The sequence below is a fragment of the Gopherus evgoodei genome, chromosome 3 (genome assembly GCF_007399415.2).
Source record: "Gopherus evgoodei ecotype Sinaloan lineage chromosome 3, rGopEvg1_v1.p, whole genome shotgun sequence".
NCBI lineage: Eukaryota > Metazoa > Chordata > Testudines > Testudinidae > Gopherus > Gopherus evgoodei.
The window spans coordinates 26,804,526-26,827,139 of NC_044324.1; the positions used below are offsets into that span (position 1 = coordinate 26,804,526).

Genomic DNA, 22,614 nt, shown 5'->3' on the forward strand with positions numbered 1-22,614 from the left:
AATGTTTTATGATGACTTTGTGGTATTACAAACAGCATATGGGTATTCCAGAGTAGTGTTTGGCCTTTGGTACATAGCATTTTAAGAATGTAATTTCCATGCTTAGCCCCTGGGATATTTTTGAGACACATGCTGTGGAGATTGTAAACCTGAACCTCCAGCTGTTTTAGTAAGGAAGCAAAAATGCTGGTGTATTTTGGGAAATAATAAGTGCGCAATATATTGGCTGCTTTTTTTTTTTAACTGAGAAGTACTATTGAGCATCAGTGGACCAATAACAGTTATTATATATGTTTATAGTATTTAAATCTGATATTACAAATTAATTCGTTTCAGATCAAATTTCCTTGTATGCCAAAAAGCCTCCTCTTAATTTTTTCCTCACTTTGTGTGTTCTTAGCTGCTTTTCGAAGGAAAGTTGCAGAGACATTGTAGGTTAGAATTCGTGTATTAAATTTGGATGAAACACAACTGTTTATATTAAGATGGATGCTGCAACAAAAACCTAGAAATGTTAATTTTAATATGAATTGTTTAGATTAATATTTTGTATAGATTCTGTTGATGCCTATTTCACTAAGGAAAATGTGAGGCACTGTAGTAGAGCCATCTTGTGGAAGAAAGAAAATTATTTCTGAACAGTGATGCTTTAATAGTATTTGCAGTAACATGAACTTAAAAATAACTGATTAGCTTTAAAATAAAAATCTTGCTGTTTCCCTGAAGGTACATTGTCAAGGACTGCAGGCCTAACATTCAGGTTTCAATTGAAACAAAAAAAGAAACGTGTACACATATAACTAATTTTTGAATTTCATTATACATTTTTTTTTTTTTGGTGGATGGATTTATGACCTTCCCCATCAGATTTGTAAAGCAAAAGACAAGTTTTGTGCATAATGCATGGCAACTAGAAAGTGACTGCCCCAAAACATAAACAAAGTAAAACTGAGCAATCTAGTTTCACTCTTGAAGCTGAATGAATTTTAAAGAGTAGACAGAGTAATAAAGAGAAAATTAAATTAATTTTAAAATGTAGCTTTCAAATCAAGGTAATATTAATGTTTTAAACCCCATCCCCCTAATACCTGGCTAGAATCCTTTAAGATTTTTGCCTTTTAACAAAAATATAAAGTAATTTGCTAGACTCACATTTGGAACCTTTAAAGGAGTGAGTATTCCCAGCTGGAAGCTTATTAGTAAGAAGTGTGCAATATAAATACTAGACTAGATACTAGACCCTAAATCAGTAAAGTTCTTCAGCATTTTCATAAATCCTTTTAAATCGATGGTACCTAAGAACATGCTTAAAGTTACGTACCTTCTTAAGTGCTTTGTTGAATCTTGGGGTCTTGGCAGTTAGAAATGCATTGGCATGAAATAAACAGCCCCTGTGCAATATTTTTAATTCTGAAAACTAATAAGTCAACTTCACTTTGTTCTTAGAGCTGACAAAGAGCTTACTTGCATAATTTTTTATCCTCACCTTCTATCACTTAAAAAAATCCAGAAAATAAACAGCTAAACTTGCTTTTAGACAGGTACTTAAACAATATTTTTCATCCTTCATTTTGGTCTTTTTTGGGCTGCTAAAAAGTAACCTTTGTTAGTTAATGCCTTGCTACACACATGACTAAAGCTAGATGTTTATATCTGCATCCGATCTGCAATCCACAAAAATTGTCCATGAATAGCTTCAAATTTGCAGGGTTCTACTAACAGCTGCACGGGTCCCTGCACAGCAGTGACACATGGCTGTGCCAAGCCCCCAACCTCCTATTTGCCCCCTCTTCTCCTCACGAACCTCCTGCTCCACCTCCTCCTCCACCCCCGCCATATCTCCTTCTCTGCTCCAGGCAGGGAGGGTACAATTCTGGGCCCTCCTATGCAACGCTGCCCTTCCAGTGGGGGGTTCAGACACCCCTATGCAGCTGTGGCAGATCTAACGCACACAGACCCTGCCAGGACAGGCAGCGGCAACAACTACTCTCTTCACGACACTTGCGGTTGCTGCCTGCTAGTTTAAAGTACAACTATGCCTCTTTCAGAATGGTGCTTCACTCACTCCCTTCTGGGAGTTGTAGTTTACCTCCTCCGTTTGAGCAAGCTGGGGACTAGAACTCCCAGAATTCCCATCAGACTATTGCCATTAATCACAGCCTGCTGCTGCGTGATTCAGAGAGCCAAGCTGGAGCCTGAGAGCCGGGAGACAGCTGCTCTGTTTGGGTGAGTGTGTGGTGGAGAGCTCTGCACAGATACAAAATTTGTATCTGCACCCAACCTGTGATCTGCAAAAATGGTCCGCAGATATCCACATCTACGGATTTGGATATCTGTGGATTAGCAGGACTCTAAAGCTGCCTTTTTAAACCATGCAAACTCTCATGTGAACCTTTTAAATTGATTGAAGAGTGATTATATCGATTTAGCTTCTTTTGGTAAAGAATTTATTTAAGACAGTTGATGATAATCTAGGATTGCATCAATTTAATAATACCCACATAGATTTTGCACTGATTAATTAAATCAATTTCTAATCAGTTACACTGTTGCAACTGTGTGTATAGACAAGAGCCAAGGTAATCAGTGCTGGAACTGAGGCATGCCAAAGTTAGCACAGTACAGTCATCGCAGAACACCAATAGAAGATCTCTATTGTATTAGTTGAGATGAAGTCATTTAAAAACAATCTAAAAGAATTAAAAATTTAAACATTAGTAAGTAAAAGCTGAAACACCAGAAACTCTGTATAGATAAACATATATGTTTATATAATGATACATGGTGATATTTTTAAAATATTACTTCTGTTATAGGTCAGCTTACCACCAGCCAACCTCTTATAGGCCAAGATTACTGCTATCAGGAGAGAGAGGTTCTGGTCAAACTTCTCACCTTGCTCCAGCACTATTGCACTCTCTTGAAAAATTCTCTGTACATAGGCTAGATCTGCCAGCACTTTATTCAGTGAGTGCCAAAACACCCGAAGAATCATGTGCACAGGTGAGTCTACATAATATCTGAGCATCATAGAGCATTGATGCTAGCTGTGGTTTTATTCAGACTTATTTCCAATAAAGTATGATGTACACAATTATGGTCTTTTGGATAAAAGAAAGTGTACATGTGCCATTGCAAGCTAAAGCAGAGAAACATTCTAATATGATAACATTAACAAACTTTAAAGTTTTTATAGTTAGGAATTCTGATTTTTCTGCCGATGCAGCATGTAGATGGCAATGACGCTGACTGGGTAAACAGTTTTATCCGTCTAGGTAGTCGGGTGACAGCAGAAGGTTCTATATCTTAAGAAGTCATATGTTAGATCTGTCTCAAAGTCTTGCTTGGGCAGCAGGATGTCTGTGTGATAACTAAGACAAGACATAGTCAATTCTGTGTTGAACATTCCTGTGTGGAACAGAACCGTTAAAAACAGTTGAAGAGAATAAACAGAAGTTTTCAGTATCAAAAGTTATGGTGTATTCTTGATGTCCATTCGTTTGATTTTTTGTCACAAATGGGAAAATATTTGAATGGTCCTGGAGATTTGCAGTCTTGTATCAGGTGAGAACAAAACTGCAATAGCGGGGTTATGTCTAGCATGCAAAAGAAGATACGTTTTCACAGAAAGTTTATACAGCTGAGGTTGAAGGAAGTGGAGCATGAGATTGACCATGAATGAGGTTGGAAGATACAATTTTGAGGGATTTAAGAAGGCCAAATTCTCCTATACTGATTCTTGCCAAAGGAGGATTTGCAGGGGACTATTAGAATGGACTTCCAACCTCATGTGCCACCACAACTACACTGTAGTCATGCAATATCTTATAACTTCCGAGGAAAACTGGTTTCTGTTGGTTTGTTTGAACTGTGCGTGCACAGAAATTTGTCTTCGTTGACAAGGAAATAAAGACATACAAGTATTCGTAAAAGCTTTTTAAAACAGTCTGATTTATTATTTACATCTTATGTTCCTAAAAAGTCTGAGAGTCACTGTTTGGGAGTTTGGGTTAATGGTGTTCAGTTGACGCCTTATTCATTTGTATGAAAAGAAGATTGAAGAGGAGATAGATATGAAGGAGAGGATACTGAGATTAAGAAAGGAAGTGAGAAGTGAATAGGCCAGGAAAGAGGGGCGGGGGGTAAGGGAAGGTATATGGAGTGAGGACCAACTACTACGGAAGATGTGCATCTACAATATGATGTGATTAACCCAGAACTGGAGAATGTGACTTTTCTTGAAATCTTCCATTACAAATATTGCTCATTCCTATACGAAGCATAAAAATCAAGTCTAATTACTAAAATGTTTTTATGCCTTAAGAATACTGTTTTTTCATTAAGAGTTGCTTATGCCTGATTCCATTTTATATCTATATCTATGCAAGACAAAAAATGTTTAAAAGTATTAAGGTTAATGTTAAAAGTGTATTAGTAACATAAGGGCAGGGGCAGCTCTAGGCACCAGCAAAACAAGCAGCTGCTTGGGGCAGCCCATTAGCAGAGCGGCAGCTGGCAGGGATCCAGCCTGGGAGCTGAGAACCAACAGGGGGCCGTGGTAGCTGTAGTTCCTTGGTTAGCTCCCTGCTTATAGAACCAGCCCTGGAGCAGAGAAAACTACATTTCCCAGCATTCCCTTGGCCGCTATCAACAGGAAAGAGGAGGAGGGAGTATGGTAGCTGAATCCTCATGCTGCAGCTTGCTGTGAATGGAGAGCTCACTGCTTGAGCTGGGTGGCACTGTGAATAGGGAACAAGTGTGCCCAAGGAGTAGAAGGCTTTGGCCCAGATATCTCCTTCAGAAGACATCCCCAGACTGGGTTAGGGATACTGGTGTGACCTCACCTTGCTGCCCCCAAAGAAGGAATTGGGTGGACTAAATGGACAGTGCCCCTCTCTGTCTGAAGCCTAGCAAGGGAGGTATGTGGAGCCCACTAGAATTTAAAATGAAAAGTAAGGGAGGGGAAGCTCTGGACCTAGGCAGATTTAGATACAGTACTAGGCACTTAGGAGGATTTCCACTGCTGAGCGATGGAAGCAGAAATTGGCTTTTCCTTTCCATATTTAGCTAATATTCAGAAAGGGAATCTAACACCTGCCTTCCAGATTTGAACATTTCAAAATTCAGGAGCACTCAAGCTCAATTTGAGCAGCTGTTAATTCATTACTCCCAAATCAAATATACTGATCCACTGTAATTTGCTGTAGAAAAAGTAGGATAAAATTGAGCAAGAAATGCTTCCCAGTGGTTTTTCGGACTGGAATTGCTATTTTAACAGCCACTGCCCTTTTTTTTGTGTTTTGTTTTTGTTTTAGTTGTTTAAAAGGACGACAGTGATATTGCATTGGCAAATTCCCCATAGAAACAAAGAATGGAACAAAAGAATAATAAAGGCATCTCAACTTTTCCTCATTTATGGAGGACAGTCTTATAATATGCATCCAGATAGCCTCCAATCACACAAGCTGAAAATTGTTCCACTGCACTGCAGTTCTGTAATCATATGGGAACCAATCCTGTCTGTGTTCTGTGCACATCCAAAATTCCTGCTGAATGACCTGCCCTGGGAGCAAGTTACCAGTGACCCAGGGCTGGGGCGGCAGGGGGTGCAGGGGGAGAGGGCAGAGCCCAGCGCTGGGGCGGCAGGGAATGTGTGGGTTAGGGGGAACTGGTGAGGGGGAAGAAGGGGAGCCCAGAGCTGGGGCAGCATGAGGTGTGAGGGGGGAGCCCAGGGCTGGGATGGCAGAGGGGTGTGGGTGAGGGGAAGGCCAGGGCTGGGGAGGAAGATGGGGGGGAGAGCCCAGACCTGGGACAGCACGGGGTGTGTGTGTGTGGGGAGGAGAGCCCAGGGCTGGGGTGGCAGGGGGATGCGGGTCGAGGAGGGGAGAGCCCAAGGCTGGGGCGGTAGGGAGGTGTGGGTTGGGGGGAGGGAGAGCCCAGGGCTGGGGCGGCTACTGAAGTCTTTCACCTGTCCTATAGTAGGAAGCTTTTGTTGCAAACTATGTGTATGTGCGCACATACACATTCTTTGCATTAAACTATCTGTGCTCTGTACGCACATTATCAGCTTAGTGAATAATTGTGTGTGGCTGGAGTCCCATAATGCTATTAGCAAGCAGCTGTGTGGAAGAGAAGCTTCACAGAGTTATCACAAATAATTTATGTTGTGGTAATGTGTGCTAGCTTCATTTTTAACGTTACATTCAACACCTAAAAGAGGGCGTAGTTGGAAGAAGTAAACAAGTAAGGCCAAAATTCAGATTCAGAGCTCTAATACTGTAAAAAAGGAATGATATCCTTCTCTCTTTCTCCTGATTGGAGTCAAACTTATGACCAGAAAGACAATCCTTAAGTTAACGAGTCCTGTGGCACCTTAAAGACTAACAGATGCATTGGAGCATAAGCTTTCATGGGTGAATACTCACTTTGTCAGACACATGTAATGGAAATTTCCAGAGGCAGGTATAAATATGCATTTATGTAAAAGGATAAATGGACTCAAGTCAGATATTAGGAATGGCAATATACAAAAACCTGTAGGAGAACACTTCAACCTTCCTGGCCACACAATAGCAGATGTAAAGGTAGCCATCTTACAGCAAAAAAACGTCAGGGCCAGACTTCAAAGAGAGACTGATGAGCTTCAGTTCATTTGCAAATTTGACGCCATCAGATCAGGATTAAACAAAGACTGAATGCTCGCCAACTACAAAAGCAGTTTCTCCTCCCTTGGTGTTCGTACCTCAGCTGCTAGAAGAGGGGCTCACTCTCTCTGGCCACGTCCAGACTAGGAATTAAAATTGATTTTAGATACGCAACTTCAGCTACGAGAATAACGTAGCTGAAGTCGAATTTCTAAAATCGAGGTACTCACCAGTCTGGACGGCGCCGCATCGATGTCCGCGGCTCTCCGTGTCGATTCCAGAACTCCGTTCGGATTGATGGAGTTCCGGAATCGATGTAAGCGCGCTCGGGGATCGATACACCGCGTCCAGACTAAACGCGATATATCAATCCCCGAGCAATCGATTTTAACCCGCCGATGCCGTGGGTTAGTCTGGACGAGGGCTCTGATTGAACTAACCTCGTTATTTCCAGACTGATTCTTGCCTGCACATTTACACCTGCCTCTGGAAATTTCCATTACATGTGTCTGACAAAGTGGGTATTCACCCACGAAAGCTTACGCTCCAATACGTCTGTTAGTCTTTAAGGTGCCACAGGACTCATTGTTGCTTTTTACAGATCCAGACTAACATGGCTACCCCTCTGATACTTGAATCCTTAAGTTGTCATTCTTTTCTATAAGTGTTTTGGGCAAACTTAATGGAATCAATAGTAATCACCAGTAAGGAGCTGAAAGAGTTTGTAGCAATTATTGTGGACAGTACAACTCAAGCTGAAGAAACAATTTGAGTTCTTGAGGAATCTGCTGCCAGAAATAAAATGAACGTTAAAAAAAATTACAAATAGATATGGCCTTGTTAAAATAAACTAGATGAATATTTCTTGCTCTACTATCATAATGATGTCAGAATATCTGGGCTGCCAGAAGGCAAAGGGAAGTGTAATTGAGCTGAGTTTTTATGTACTCATGGAGTTGGATATAGAGGGTGAAATTTTGAGGTGTAACAGATATACTGAACACTGGCTCTCCTATGAGAAAAAATAGCAGGCCATGGGGAATAATAGCAAAGCTGCTAAAATTCTAAGAGAAACAAACCTGAAACTTAAAGTTAATTAATTAAAATGTTTCCTTGCTCTTGAAAAATTTCAGTCCTCCTGTCAAACATTCCATTTGGTTAACCACGAGCAACCAACCTAGTGCACTGTATATACAAGTGCCTGAGCCAAAACTAAGCGGCTTAATGGACTCCATATAATGCTTACAAATCTTAAAAAGCTTGTATTTGTGACATTTCACATTTTTCTATTCTGCTGCAAAATATGATACAGTTTAACTTTCCATGTGGTTTGCTTGTTGGATCTTTGTTGTAATAGATTATTAGAACAGAGTGTTGACTTATGACCTGTACCTGTTTTGGATGGCATTGTATATTGGCTTAAAGTAATTCAATTAAGAAAACAATATATTTATAAAAATTTGAATGGACAGCATTTTTATTGAAATTTGAGCTAACTAAGCTGATGAGAGGATGTCTATTGAAGGCATCAGGAGGCATTACCTAAGCCCATAAGTTTTCGTTTTTTTATTGTGTTGTAATACTCAATTTCTGAATTTAAATACTAGTGTTTCTCTTTACTAGATCTTTCGTGAAGCTCGAAGAACTGTACCAAGTATTGTTTACATGCCTCATATTGGTGATTGGTGGGAAGCTGTCAGTGAAACTGTGAGAGCTACTTTTCTAACTTTGCTGCAGGACATACCGTCATTTTCTCCTATATTTCTGCTGTCTACCTCTGAAACCATGTATAGTGAATTACCTGAAGAGGTGAGTGTTAAATATTTTTTGAGAGTGGAAGCATTACCAAAGTGTGTCTCTTTAAGAATATAGAACACTTAAATTAAAGTTGTACATAACCAGAACTTTATGCTATAGTTCTTATAATTTACTTTAAAATACCTCATGTTGAAATTGCCTTACATGAAGTTTAAGGTTAGTTCATATGTACTAACTCTTCAATCATTATCTTCTACATAGAAAACATCTGAAATAACAAACTTGAAACACTTTTGTCTTTATTTGAAGTGACAGTATTTCCTCTACGACTAAGAATGATTTCCATCTTCTTTGATCTCCATAAAGAAGCTCCCGCTGTTCTACACTGTGTGTTAAATTTTGCTCTGTTACACTGGTATAATTCCAGAAAAACTCCATTGAAGTTCTTGGAGTTAGTCTCGATTATACTGCAGTGTAAGAAAGACTCAGTGACTGCAGTGTAGCTTTAGTTGTTTTAAAACTTGAGGCATTCATGCAATTTTTTTTTCTAATTTTCTCTTTCTCCTCCTCCTCCTATCATTGCAGTAGCAACTGTTGCTGCACTGCCCCTTTAACTTGCATGTTATGGAAACTTCAATAACAATTCCAGATTATTCATTTTCCTTGGACATTGTGCTTCTTTGGAAATGGTTTGGTTACTTCTCAAGTACGGACAGTTTGTGTCTTTTGAAAAGTTTGATACTCTGTGTTTAAAATATACATTGATCAAATAGTTCAAGAACAAGTTGAATCATTTGACTCTTCATGACATTGTTTTCTTGCAGGTGAAGTGTATCTTTAGAATCCAGTATGAAGAGGTTTTTTATATTCAAAGACCAAGTGAAGAAGACAGACTGAGATTTTTCCAGGAGTTGATTCTTAATCAGGCATCAATGCCCCCACCCAGAAGGAAACAGACTGGTAAGCTACTTTACAATAAAGCCACAGTAGTGTGAGAATCTGTTTGAATAAAGTTTTGTACTGTAAAATGTTTTTCTTTTTAAATGGTTTTGGGAAATTCAGTTGTTGACCCTAACTACCAGTTTATCAATGTGCAGAACTTGCTTGTTTGTGTTATACTGAGTGAGATGGGGAGGAGCTTAAATGGTCAAGTTTGAAAAATTGGAAGGAAAATGGGAAATCCGCCCCCTCCCCCCGATTAAATGCATTGAGAAACCCCAGAAAGGGGTAGTCGTACAATTCCCTCTCACTAATACACCTGTACCTCGATATAATGCTGTCCTCAGGAGCCAAAAAATCTTACTGCATTATAGGTGAAACCAAGTTTTATCAAACTTGCTTTGATCCACTGGAGTGCGCAGCCCCACCCCTGGAGCACTGCTTTACCGCGTTATATCTGAATTCGTGTTACATCAGGTTGCGTTATATCGAGGTAGAGGTGTAGTTACTTTCTGACCTTTTCCTGCTTTCTTCCCTAGCTCTTTCTGCTCTGGAAGTTCTTCCTCTTGCATTACCGTCTCCTCCCCGCCAGCTCTCAGAAACAGAAAAGCAACGAATGGAGGACCAGGAGGAGAACACATTGAGAGAACTGCGGTTGTTTCTCAGGGATGTTACCAAGAGGCTGGCCACAGACAAACGCTTTAACATCTTCAGCAAACCGGTGGATATTGAAGAGGTCTTGTTTCAGTAATGTGCAAAAAATGAAGTTGAACCTATTAGAAAAAATATTTATTAATTAAAAAGGGCGTGGATAAATTAATATCCCAGTTATCCTTGCTATCCATGACCTAGCCAATTCTCCCCATCAGTAATCAGCTGGTGGCTTAGTCATAACCTTCTGTACCACAATGTGAGTGATCAGAAGCATATTCTCGTACACATTACTGGTTCAGCAGAGAAACTTGCATTACTCTAGCCTATACTAGTCAGTTTAAAATGCTTTTCCATTCTGAAAATCAGTATTATAAAAATGGTAGCACCTTATACATCAGATCTGCTACCAGGATGTACTTGGAATTGGATTTGCTTTCTTTAATTAACAAAAATTCGCTTTTACTGTTGAAGGACATAATTGGAAGACAGTGGGGTTGCCGTTATAACTGAGGGTGTCATTTGGCCTTAAAGTCTATTACTGTGCTGGTGTGTGAAAAGGAGAGAGTCTAGCTTGGCTTTCAGATAGAATACTAACTTTGTAGGGATGGCAGTAAGAAAAACATTCTTCTACTTCAATCTGAACACTGGTTGTGTAAGTCATTGAGAGACAATAAAAATGGACCCCTGCAATGTCACTTTTAGTGTAATTTTTTAGAAAAGAACTGCACTTTGAATTAAATGCAGAGTTAACAGGCTTTTATGAGAGGCCCCATCCAGTCCTCCACCAGCTTCAAGCCAGATTCAGTATTTGAACATTATTTGTGACTTAACTTCTTTATGTTAAAGGACTATGAACAATTCTCTTCAACTATGCAGAAGGAATATTATCATCATCGTTTTATAGATGGGGAATTGACACAGATGAGATTTAGTGATTTTCCAAAGGATTATGCAAAATCTATGACAGTGCTAGGAATTAATCCCAGATCTCTCAAGTCCCAATCCCTAATGCCTTAACGAGAAGACCTCCTTTTCTTATTTAACTGATCTGCTATATAAATTTGCAGTTTCACATGACAATTCTATTACTGGTGGTGATATATTTACTAGAAAAAATACAGGTTGACTTTTAGATCCCAGGATGAGTTAACAGGGCCTCTGTTTAGAAAAATAGCATTCTACTTGTAAACTGGACAGTGTACATTTGGGGATGCCATTTTTACTGCCTGTTCACAATAGAAAATCCACTTTAAATATATGTTTAAGCATTTAGCCAGTAGATAGATGTTGTATATGACATTTGAATTATGGTCTTAATCTAAGATTTATGTTGTGATATATTTTTTGTTGGAACTTCTAAAAATGCATGTTTACCTGGTTAGTCAAAAATTATTTCTCTGGAGCCATTACAGTTTGATCTAAATGTATTTCCTTTTTTTGGCAACCATCACCTTAATATATGGGTGATTTTAAAATATTCAGGACTACACAAACATTGAGACCTACTAATTTTAAATTGATTGTCATCTTAATTACATTGAAGCACTCATGCAGGGTGCATGTTTTAATCGAAGCAAATAATAATTAATTAATACGAGCATATCTCAGTGAGCTACTGTTAGTAGAGCTTTGTTGGTATCTTCTGTTGCCAAGAGTTAACCCCTTGTCATACAATTAATTCAGTTAAATACCTTTCACTCTGCCTGGAGGGCTGCTGAACCCATGATGAGGTGCACCATAGAAAGCAGTGAACTCCACAGACAAGGGGCCTCCTTCTGAGAATGCCCTGCTGCAAAGTCCATTGTGGCGAAATTAGATTTGGTGTTCATACAGATGATTATTGCAAATGTTTTGCAGAAAATTATTTTTAAAGATTAATGATTTGACTAAAATTAACAAAAAAGGCTTACCTACAGAATGGAGAAACAGTTTCACAGTTCTGCTTTGTGTGGGTGTAGGCCCACTATTTTTCATGTTCAGGACAATGTTAAAATATCAGAGGCTTTAATTGCAGCACCAGTTTAGTTTGCTCTGAAATTTAGATGTATCATTGGTTCTCTGAAGGAACTATAACTTTAGCACTATAATTTCAATTTCTCTGTTTAAAATCTTTGAATTAAAGATGTGTTGAAAATGAGAGTGCTCAAAATGTTGAACTGGCACATTTCTTAATTAGTACTGAGTATGCTGCATGAATATGTGTATAACGTGGGAAAGAGTGCCGATGAAATGCATAAGGCCCTGTGTCACTTCAGTATGCTGTTTGATTGTAGGTTTCAGATTATCTTGAAGTTATCAAAGAACCAATGGACCTGTCAACAGTAATAACCAAAATTGATAAACACAACTATTTGACTGCCAAGGATTTCCTAACAGATATTGATCTCATCTGTAGCAATGCATTGGAATATAATCCAGACAAAGACCCTGGAGGTAAGGAAATATTTAGTTTTGGCCTACCTAAATTTGAAACATAGTTGTTTAGTCGTGTGTATACTGTGTTATAAATTAGCTAAACAAGTGATTTTTCCCTGAAGGTCTATGCTTTTAATATTCTGAGAGACTCTTAAGTGGCAAGTTAGAATTTAAGTGAAAAATTCTAGCAGCTATGTCGTGGAGTGAGTGTGCAGGAACTAGTAAGCAAAGTAGGGTTAAAGCACATAACATTCACTTCTGGTAAATCAGGTTCCAATTCTGAGTAGGTCCGAAGTGAGAATGAATTTGATAGTTGCTTCTTGGTCTTCAGGGGACATCTGTCCACATAATAAAACCATCACATAATTTGGCAGAGCTATATGGAGAATCCTGCATAGCAACTTACCACAGTATGCATTTGCCTCCAGCTGTGGTCCTCACTTCCATGAGGACCAAATTCATCCACTAAATTAAGAACTCACCACTGGGGGTGGGGGAAGGAGCAGAACTAATCCCAAACAAAGAGGTCTGTTTTAGTTGATTAGGAAGAATATTCTTGCAAATGTATTTAAGTGGCATTTTTTCATGTGGCTGTTTCCAATTAAAAACAAAACAAAACTACAAGAGGACATTAGCGTGAAGGCTGTCCAACCTGCAGATATGGGAAATGTCATCCTCTGTATTTGTTGTAAAGAATGCATTATTGTGCGTTGGGAAGATGGATGTTGCTAAATAAGCCTTTGATCTGACAGCTTCCAAAGGTCAAGTCAGGTTTTAAAATGAAAAAGAAAATGCCCCTTTAAAGCATTTGTTAGTGTAGTGTGATGAATGGAAAACTGATCCTATCATCAAATGAAGACAGTGAATTAAAAGGTTTTCATTAAATACCATGAGACAAAACAAGAAATAGTTCTTTGAGTGGTTGCAGATATGTTCCACTCAGGTATGCATGTGTCCAGTGCACCAAAGCTTGAAAAGTTTGCCTAGCAGTACCCATAGGGCTGGTGCTTGCGCCCTTTCTTTGTGGCCCTTCACATGATTATTAAGGGCATTGCTGCTCTGACCCTCTTTTCCTTCTCACTGCCCGCAGCTAGAGTTGGAGTTTGTGTGGTGTTTCTTCATACTGATTTTATATTTCATTCTTCTGAAGTTTTGTTGTAAATAGTCATAATACTTAGTTATTTAGTAGTGCCTTAGCTACTCAGCCTAACTTTTCGAACTGTGTTTTTTCAGGTGAAATGCCTTCACCAGGATTTAAGCTCTGTCTGGTGTGTGGGATGGCTGTTCCTAATAGTGATCCTCATGTGTAGTGTTTAGAGAGGGGAACATTAAGGAAAGGTACTCCTATCTGCAAATCGTTTAAGAAGGAAGGGATCCAAGGGACTTGAGGCTCAAGCAGCACCTGATGCAGCATGCCATGAGTCCTGTTTGGCACCAGGCACGGTATTGGCTCCTCGGCCACCATCATAAACATAACAAGACGATGTTCCTCTGTCAGACTCTAAGACCTCCTCTAGGAGGAAGAGGGATCATTCACCTCCCTTGGGCCTCTGAGAAAATGACCTATAAAACAGACCATAGCCACTCCAGAGCTTGGAGAGAGTCCTCCTCTGCCAGAATCAGTGCAAACTGGCACCTTGACTCTTCAGATACACATGATGGAACTGGCTCTTCTACCTGCTCTCCAGTACTGAGGCAACATTAATTTGGGGCTGTACAGTCGACTCTGGCTCTGTCCATGGGATGTCTGCTGAGTCTGATGCCAATGACACTGGTGCCAATAGTGTCCAGTCCTTTGACATATCAGGTGATGTCAGATGTGTGTTGCCTTTTGGATCCTCATTTTCCAGTTGTCTGGGAATCTTCAGGTGCTGCGACTTCATCAGCAATGATGGATGGCACTGTGTGGGTTAACTACACAGGTGTCTCAGCTGCCAACATCACCCTCAACAGTGCATATCACATGGAGTACATAATTGTGGCTGGTGCTGGTACTGATGCTGAGGGATTTGCTAGCACAGCAGTTATCTTTGACATCAATAGTTGTCATTGGTGCAGACTGTGTCATTGGGATCAGTACCGACACCAGTGTCTGTGCCTTTTTTGGCATTGGTACCAAAGGAGAGTGCATTGCCCTTGCCAGTCATTCAGGGCACCAACTTCTCTGTCAGCCTTCGGGCTGATGCGGCCAGCACACTGGACCTCTGATGAGGCTGAACTCTGTCTTGCTTTTCCAGAGGTTGCTCCCCCGTTACCTCTGGATGATTTTGGGAATTCATCGTAGTCGAACTTGAGGTCCTCCCTCCCAGTCTAAAAGACAGTTGAGAACCCCTTTCTCATTCTGACCCCTTTCTGATCCATCACTGTTCCCGCAGCAGAGATGGGCTCTTGGCACAATGCCTACTGGCCACTGATGCCGTATCCCTATCCACAGTGGCCTGGGAATCCACAGGATGTTCCTTATTTCTTAAGGTCCTGACCTTCAACCCACTTCAGGGCAAGAGCACCCAACCCACCCATGGCATCGCTTCCCCAGCCACCTACATTGCAGATTCAGGCTGAGAGCACTACCACAGAACAGGAGCAGGGTCTGTTACTGCATCCAGAGAGGCCACTGACACCTCTTCCTTCATCTTCCTCATCACCAGATGACACTATGGTAATAGATGCTTCTTCTCCAGTACTGAACACTTTCAGGCACAGGAGGACCTCCTTAAATGATTGGCATTGGCCTTAGATATATAGGCCAGATTGGGGCAGGAAAACATGCACAGGTTAGTGGATGTTTTTAAATCCCAGAACCTAGGGAGAGTAACTCTCCCTGTTAACAATGTACTGTTGGAACTTGCTGAGGCTTTGTGGAACACCCTAACATCTTTAAAAGCAGCAGAGAGTCCTGTGGCACCTTATAGACTAACAAACGTATTGGAGATTGAGCTTTCATGGGTGAATACCCACTTCGTCGGATGCATGCATGCATCTTTGACGTCTGTGAGAAAGCATATGGTCAATCATTATGTATTTATGTAGGGATTCAAGTGTTTTTATTGGTGTCCTGCCCCTAACTTGCTTGTCATGACAGTAGCCCATGAGAGATCATGTCAAAGGAGGTACAAGTCCACTCCCAAGGACAAAGAAGTTGGATCCCCTGGGCAGGAAAATTTATTCAACCTCCTCCTTACAAATGCAAATTGCAAACCAGTAGGTTCTGCTATTCAAATGTAAGGCATTTCTCCAAGATCTTTGTTACTGATGAAGATTCTGTCTAGCTGGTTCGATTTTGAAATTTATCATTCAGTGCTGTTCCTTGGAAAAATTGGAACCTAGGATACAAATCTTATATGCATCAACAGTGTACTTGCTTCTTAGGCCAGTTGGATTTCCAGCTGAAGTGGTTTCCTTGAATTTCCATGTATAGCTTGCAGTGTTTGGGACTATGGAGACTTGCATAGTTGCATAAGCTGTTAATAGGCAGGAGTTGTTCTTAATGGCAAAAATCTGATACTGTAGGGTCAGATTTAATACACTTAACCTCATTTCATTCCCTAGATAAAGTTGCAGTGTAACAGAATGTGTTGGCCCCTTCAAAACCTGGCACCGCCAGCCCAAGTGTCACTGGAGGCTCAGCGCTTCAATATTGGGAAATGTAATCTGCAGAGGCCCTGGGAATTGTAGTATGAGGGTTCAGATGACTAAGTGACCCTTTTGACTGAGGTCAGGTGAGTTCAGGACTGAATATAGTGGAACTCTGGGAGAGTCCAAGGTTGAAGCAGTACCTGGGATGAAGCTCTCAACTGTGACCAGGCAGGAGGCCTGGAAAACAGTTGGAGGAGGCTGAGGGAAAGGGCCTCGGAGGGAACCAGAGGCTGAACTAACCCCACGCTCCGCTCCAGGAAGGGTGTGTATGAAGTGCAAGAGGACGAGGCTTTGGCTGTATGCTCCAGTGTGAAGACCCAGCCTGAAAGGGCCTCAGAGATGAGGGAGGTAACTCTGAACTCTGTCCCCACCAAGAAGCATCTTTCCTCTCACAAGAGCTCTGAAGCTTAGCAGGTGAAGAGGTGAGACGCCCCTGCTGCTAATGGAAGTAAAAAAACATTCTTCCAGAACCACTTCTAGGCCTCTGTCCCATTCCTTGGTTCTATGCAACAGGAAGATAGAATTACAGATACAGAGGAATCCACTTAAGGTGGCATCAAGCAAATTGGCACTGAGAATAAATGCAGCCCTGAAGAGTTCAGTCTTCACACTGACTTTGCATTTTAAAGATGTCCCTAAAGTAATCATTGGCATGAGATCACTTGGTATCGAAGCTACATCATACCCTGACATGTGCCAGAGCTCTAGTACCGGGACAACTGTATTCTAACTCCTTGGCACCAGGTCAGAGGACATCTAAGACTACAAGGTCAACTCCTGTGGTACTGAGATTATCAACCACTGCTGAGGAGTGAATACTACCTATGGTACCAAGCTCAACACCCTTCACGCACATGATACGAGGAATGTTTTTGGCTATCTCTTTTAGGGACACATCTGAAATAAGATTGACCCCTGAACTGGGACTCATTTATTAGAATATTCTCCTTTGTTGGCTAGATCAAAGTCTCCACTAGTGCAACCCAGAGTGTCTGTCATTTGAAGATCTTGCTGGGTCCCTGAGTTCAGGGTCATACAAAGTCATCTACTCTATAATGGATGGTGGCACCTTCCAGCTCAGCTCCAGTCTTGGAGGATTTTTCACCTTCCTCCTCTTCATCTTCAGGTACCTACAAGGAGCAGTTTCTGGAACCTCAGTCACCTCCACTGACTCCTTCAAGAGAAAGGGAGTACAGTAGCACCTCAGTTACGAACACCTCAGGAATAGAGGTTGTTCATAATGCTGAAATGTTAGTAACTATGAACAAAACATTATGGTTGTTCTTTCAGAAGTTTACAACTGAACATTGATTTAGTACAGCTTTGAAACTTTACTGTGCAGAAGAAAAAATGTGTTTTCCATTTATTTTTTAGTAGTTTAAGTTTTTAACAAAGTGCTGTAATATATTTGCGCTCCTCTCCCCCCACCCCTTTTTTTTTTTGTCTCTGCCGCTGCCTGATTGTGTACTTCCAGTTCCAAATGAGGTATATGGTTGACTGATCAGTTCATAACTCTGGTGTTTGTAACTTTGGGGTTCTTGGGCTAATGTGCCCTACCTGTATGGATTGCAGCCTTGGCCATACTGGCCTGGCTGGCCTCAACACTGAAGAAACCTAAGCCATCATTCAGCTTCTCTGAAGGAACCTGCATTTTAATTGTGTCAGAAAAGCCCTCAGGGACTTGTTCCTTCCCCTGTACCTCAAGTGGCTATGATGTTTCAACAACCTCTGAAGAGGAGGATGGAGAAGTGCAGGATGACACTTCTCCACACCAAGTTTTCTCATCATCTTCACTGGACAAAACAATGATCTCTTACATTCCTCCAATAATGGGGATGATTTTAACATGAATCAAGAGCTTTTAAAGAGAGTAGAAGAGGCTCTGGAAGCTTCCTTGGACCTGGTACAGGAGAAAACATGCAAGCTTTGGTCTTAACTATCTTGAGCAGTTTAGTATCATCTGCAAACTTTGCCACCTCACTTTTTAGCCCTTTCTCCAGATCATTAAGCTATTTCATATCCTGCAACCAGCTGCACAGAGCAGAATAGCCCTCACAATTAATAAGGGAATCCTCCAGCCAGGGGAGTATTTATGGGCCATCACCCATCATCAAGATATTTACAAACAAGTTAACCTCAAGGGTTTAGACCCACAATGGTCAGCTCTAACTTGGTTAGGCTGGCATTAGCAATGAACACTTTAAGAGTTTACACTTCTATACACTTTATTAAACAAGTGATGTAATTGCCTATTGCTAACTTGGTCATTACCTGTTCAGTCCTTTCTTATTATTAACTATCCCTGATAATTGGGACCTTTTCTTTGTTCTATTTTATCAGTTACCTTTAAGGTCCAGATTTTCCAATTAAGCTGTTGCCTTGCAAGGCCTTCCCATGACTGTGATGGCCTACAGAAAACATGTTTTTCTTTTTAAACTAGTCTAACCTTTTATCCTATACGCAGTCATCCCTGGTAGTCACCACAGTGAACGGAAAATCCAAGGCAGTACACAAATCCACCTCCAGGGAGATGGAACCAAAGAAGTTAGAACTTTTTGGCTGAAAAGTTTATTCTTCAGCATCTATGCAGAAGGTCAATTCATTGCTATCACTCATTATAGGCAATTCTAGACTCTATGGACATGGGAGCTATATTGCTGGCTAATGGAATTTGCATGTGAAGAGATTCAGGTTTGTCTGTGTCAAGGCTCCCTAAGGAAGTGCAGACTACAGTGCAAGACTTGACGTTTAATGGGAAGGACTTGTTCAATCCAAAGACAAACACAAAATTGCACTCCATCAAGGATTCTTGGATCATGGTCAGATCTTTGGGCCTTTACTTCCCAAATTTTAGGAGAAAGTATTATAAATCGCAGTTCTCTTCTAGGCAGAAATCCCAATCAACGATTTCATGTTTTTAACCATCAGAAACAATCTAGCCAGCTCAGAAAAAGAGAGAGGTTCCAAAAGAGAGAACCAGCCTTGTCATCTACTATCCAACCATCTCAGTCACAGAAGCAATAATTTTGATGCTTCGGTTGGGTATTCTGCACAGGACAGTGTGGATCTGTATCCCACTCTCCTGCCCTTCCCCCTGTTTTGGTTCCTGCCTCTCTCTGCGAATGTCTGGATTGCAATAACATCAGATTGTTGGGTCTTGTAGATAATCCAAGAGGGACGTACCCTCCAATTTCATACCTTCCCCCATCCCTTTTCAGGAAATAATCTCACGTGAGGAACTGAGTGCTGGGTGGGGTTGGTTCACCCTTATGCCCTCAGAAGGGAACATGAGGGCATGAAGGACACTAGTGTGACCCTTGCTGGACCCTACCGAACTTCCAAACTGTGCAGAGGGCACCAGAGGACTTAACATGCTTAAAACATCTTAAAAAATCAGTTACTATAAGGTAAACAACCCTTCCTTTCTCGTATCCTATCTGTCGTTACAAGTCTCTGTGGAGTATGTGACTTGCTGTGCTAGTATAAGTCACTTTATGACAGCATAACTGCATAGTCACTGAGGTTTTTACTGGTATAACTATTCTGGTAGACTATCACACCTGTAGTCAAAATAGTTATGAAACTGAAAGTGAAACTTTCAAGTGTTGACCAGGCCTTAGAGATAAGCCCCCAACCAAAATCCTAGATCTGAAAATCCTGGACTTTGGAGAAGCTTTTATCTGGGGCCAAAAATATTTTTTTGTTGTTTTTGGAACCATCTCTGCTGTTGTTAGATCATCTTTAGTCTCTTTCCCACTTAAAACAGAATGCATACATACTGTTGTGTGAACTCAACAGAGCATAAAGCAAAATACTTTATAACTATACTTTGCTTTAACTACCTTCATCATTTTTTAAATTACTCATAGCTGCTGATAGATTTGAAAAGCAAGCCTGGAGGTTTTTGGCAATGTAAAATTGTATCTCCTTCCCTACCAAAAAGTAAATACATCATTAATATACAGTCTCTTACTTTTGCATCCCAAATTCATGCACTTGGGACTGTTTTGTGAGAAGTGATTCTAGGGGCATGCAGAAGTATAGATCTAACACCCTTTTTTTGGTCAAGTGCTAGCAAACTGCTTCATTCTCTTGAAAATTGTTAACTATTTTTATGTTTATATTGCAATAGTACTTAGAATGTACTAATAATTTCCCATCTGCAGAAGTTAGTTTCCACTATTGACTGATTCTACCAGCCCTTCTAGTACTCGCAGCTTATTACTATACAGTGATTATCTTATCCACATCATACAGTACTATACTTGGTGAAATCTCCTGCCATTACTCATCAGCTGTGAAGCACCAACAGTGGTAGAGGAGGGAATACTAGCATAGACAGGGTATAGGAGATTTTTGTCACTGTCCTCTAATCCTAGGTGACATGATGGTAAAAGTAAATAAATTAAAATAAATAAAAAATAGGTGTCCTGTCAACACTAGCAACAGTCTCATTGTTGCTATCCCTGTAAGGGTGATAATGCAATGGTGGGAGACTTCCCAAAGAAGTGTAGATAGTGCCTAAGAGACCAGGTTAATGCATTTTCTGTACTTTGGCTTTTGACTCAGCAAATTCTCTCTCTGCCACAAAAATCACTACTTTAAAAGATCTAAATAATGGTATCCTTAATTGCTCTCTTATACTCTTCTAATTATTATCTGTAGTGATTCTTAAAGTTGAATTACATGTGTTAATTGCGCAATAATTTAATTTAGCCATTAGTATTTAATGTTTGCTGTTGAAATATTTATACCATTCAGAAAAAGAATTCAGGATGGATTATTGGCAATCTAGTTTTTGCACTAAGAACAAAGAAATAACTGGATAGAAAATGGTGTTGGGCATTTAACTGCATAAAACGTATCCCACAATGCTGTTTCTCCCCAGTGCAGTTTTTCCTATTACATCTCTGCTCATTTTCCAGCAAACTAATGTTGGAGTCTTGTCTTATCTACATCTGAAACTAGTGGAAACCAGTAATGTCTTGAGAAACATTCTTTTACTTATAATACTTGTGGCTCCAGTTTGGACAGTGAAGATGCCTTGGTGCCATGTCCCCCAGATCCAACTGAATACACAGCAGTCCTCTGCAGACTTACTTTCTGGTAGTTACGTTCATAATGTTAAAGCCACCAATGAAGCAAACATCAATATCATCAGCATAATAGTCAGTTAAGCACAACCATGAGTCTGTTACAGTATGATGTTTATTTTACAAATAAAAAGGCAGCCATAATCTGAAGCAAAGAAGTAGGCGGGTGATGTAGAAGACTACTAAAAATCTTAATGATATTGACACTAGACTCTGAAGGTTTTATTTTATACACAGCAGATTCAGGAATAAATGATTTTTCCAGGTTTTCCATGTGAGACTGAAGTTTCCATAGTTCCTTGTGATTTTTAAGTGTTTTAAACGAAATAGATCAGTAATACTCACTTTAGTAACCCACTCGGCAAACTGATTGCTTGGTTTGTTTGTCACTGAAGATCAGTTCATTGAGGTGGCAGCAGGCCCTGTGTGAACGATGTCATGGGAGAATACCACAGTATCCTCTGGCCTAATTTCAGGGAGTCTGTACTATCTTGAAGCAGGCAAGGCCACTTATAATTGTTAAGTGGTACTTTTTCCTCTTCTGATTCTCTGATGAAGGTTCCTGGTGATGCAAGCTTTGTGATCTCATAGCATATCTGCTTTCAAACCACAGGAAATAGAACTTAAAACTTTGTTGCATAGGTTCTTCTTTTGTGTACCAAGCTGGACAAATTTTTAGGCATCACTTTCTACTATGACATAAATTAATCTATTTAGGATGGTGGAAGCCTGCCTCTTGGCATTGAAGAAACTCTATCATTGATCAACTCAAAGCAACAGTTTTCCACCTTAGAAAAATTCTATATTGCCCAATAATTACATTGTTTTAAACTCATGTGATCCATATGCTAACTACTAATTTAAAAAAAAGAAAAGGGGTGAAAAAAGGGAAACTGGAGTGCGACATGTACTCCATAGTCACCAGCTTTCAGACCTACTGTGATGGTGATCTGTCTTCGTTTTTCCTATATTTGTTTGATTTGCTGGGTTTTTTTTCTTCCATTTCAAGGTATGTATTGTTGCTGTAATAGATATATTAAAATATAGTAAAACCACACACAGATATATAACAATGTGTACAAGAATAAGTAAAACTAATGTCTTATATTAATGTTTTTAATAGATAAAATAATTAGACACAGAGCTTGTACCTTGAAGGACACAGCACATGCCATAATTGCTGCTGAGCTGGATCCCGAATTTAATAAAATGTGTGAAGAAATCAAGGAAGCGAGAAGAAAAAGAGGTAAGTTCTGGAACTTTAATCTAAAGAAATATTTTTTGTACTGCAAAATATCAGATAATGTAGATAAATAAAAATAGGCATAAAATCAAAACTAAAAAAATATAAACATTTATATAAAAATTTGAGAAGCTTAGAAACAAAAGCGAGTGTACTAGGATGCATGGCAGAGGAAAAAAATTATTGATATAAAGGTATTACTGAACATGGTGGAGTAATGTAATATTTGACT

At 40.0% G+C, this 22,614-nt stretch overlaps 1 protein-coding gene across 2 annotated transcripts in view; it reads left to right on the top strand.

Annotated features, from left to right (window-relative positions):
• Positions 1–22,614, top strand: part of ATAD2B (ATPase family AAA domain containing 2B) — a 170,462-nt gene that overhangs the window by 84,149 nt on the left and 63,699 nt on the right. The window contains exons 18-23 of one of the 2 annotated variants that reach the window (XM_030555339.1): positions 2,817–3,003; positions 8,268–8,453; positions 9,227–9,362; positions 9,881–10,077; positions 12,269–12,428; positions 22,263–22,385. In XM_030555339.1, the coding sequence (XP_030411199.1) occupies positions 2,817–3,003; positions 8,268–8,453; positions 9,227–9,362; positions 9,881–10,077; positions 12,269–12,428; positions 22,263–22,385 (989 nt within the window). The remainder of the gene's footprint in view (positions 1–2,816; positions 3,004–8,267; positions 8,454–9,226; positions 9,363–9,880; positions 10,078–12,268; positions 12,429–22,262; positions 22,386–22,614) is intronic. The other variant, XM_030555340.1, reaches the window with a different exon arrangement.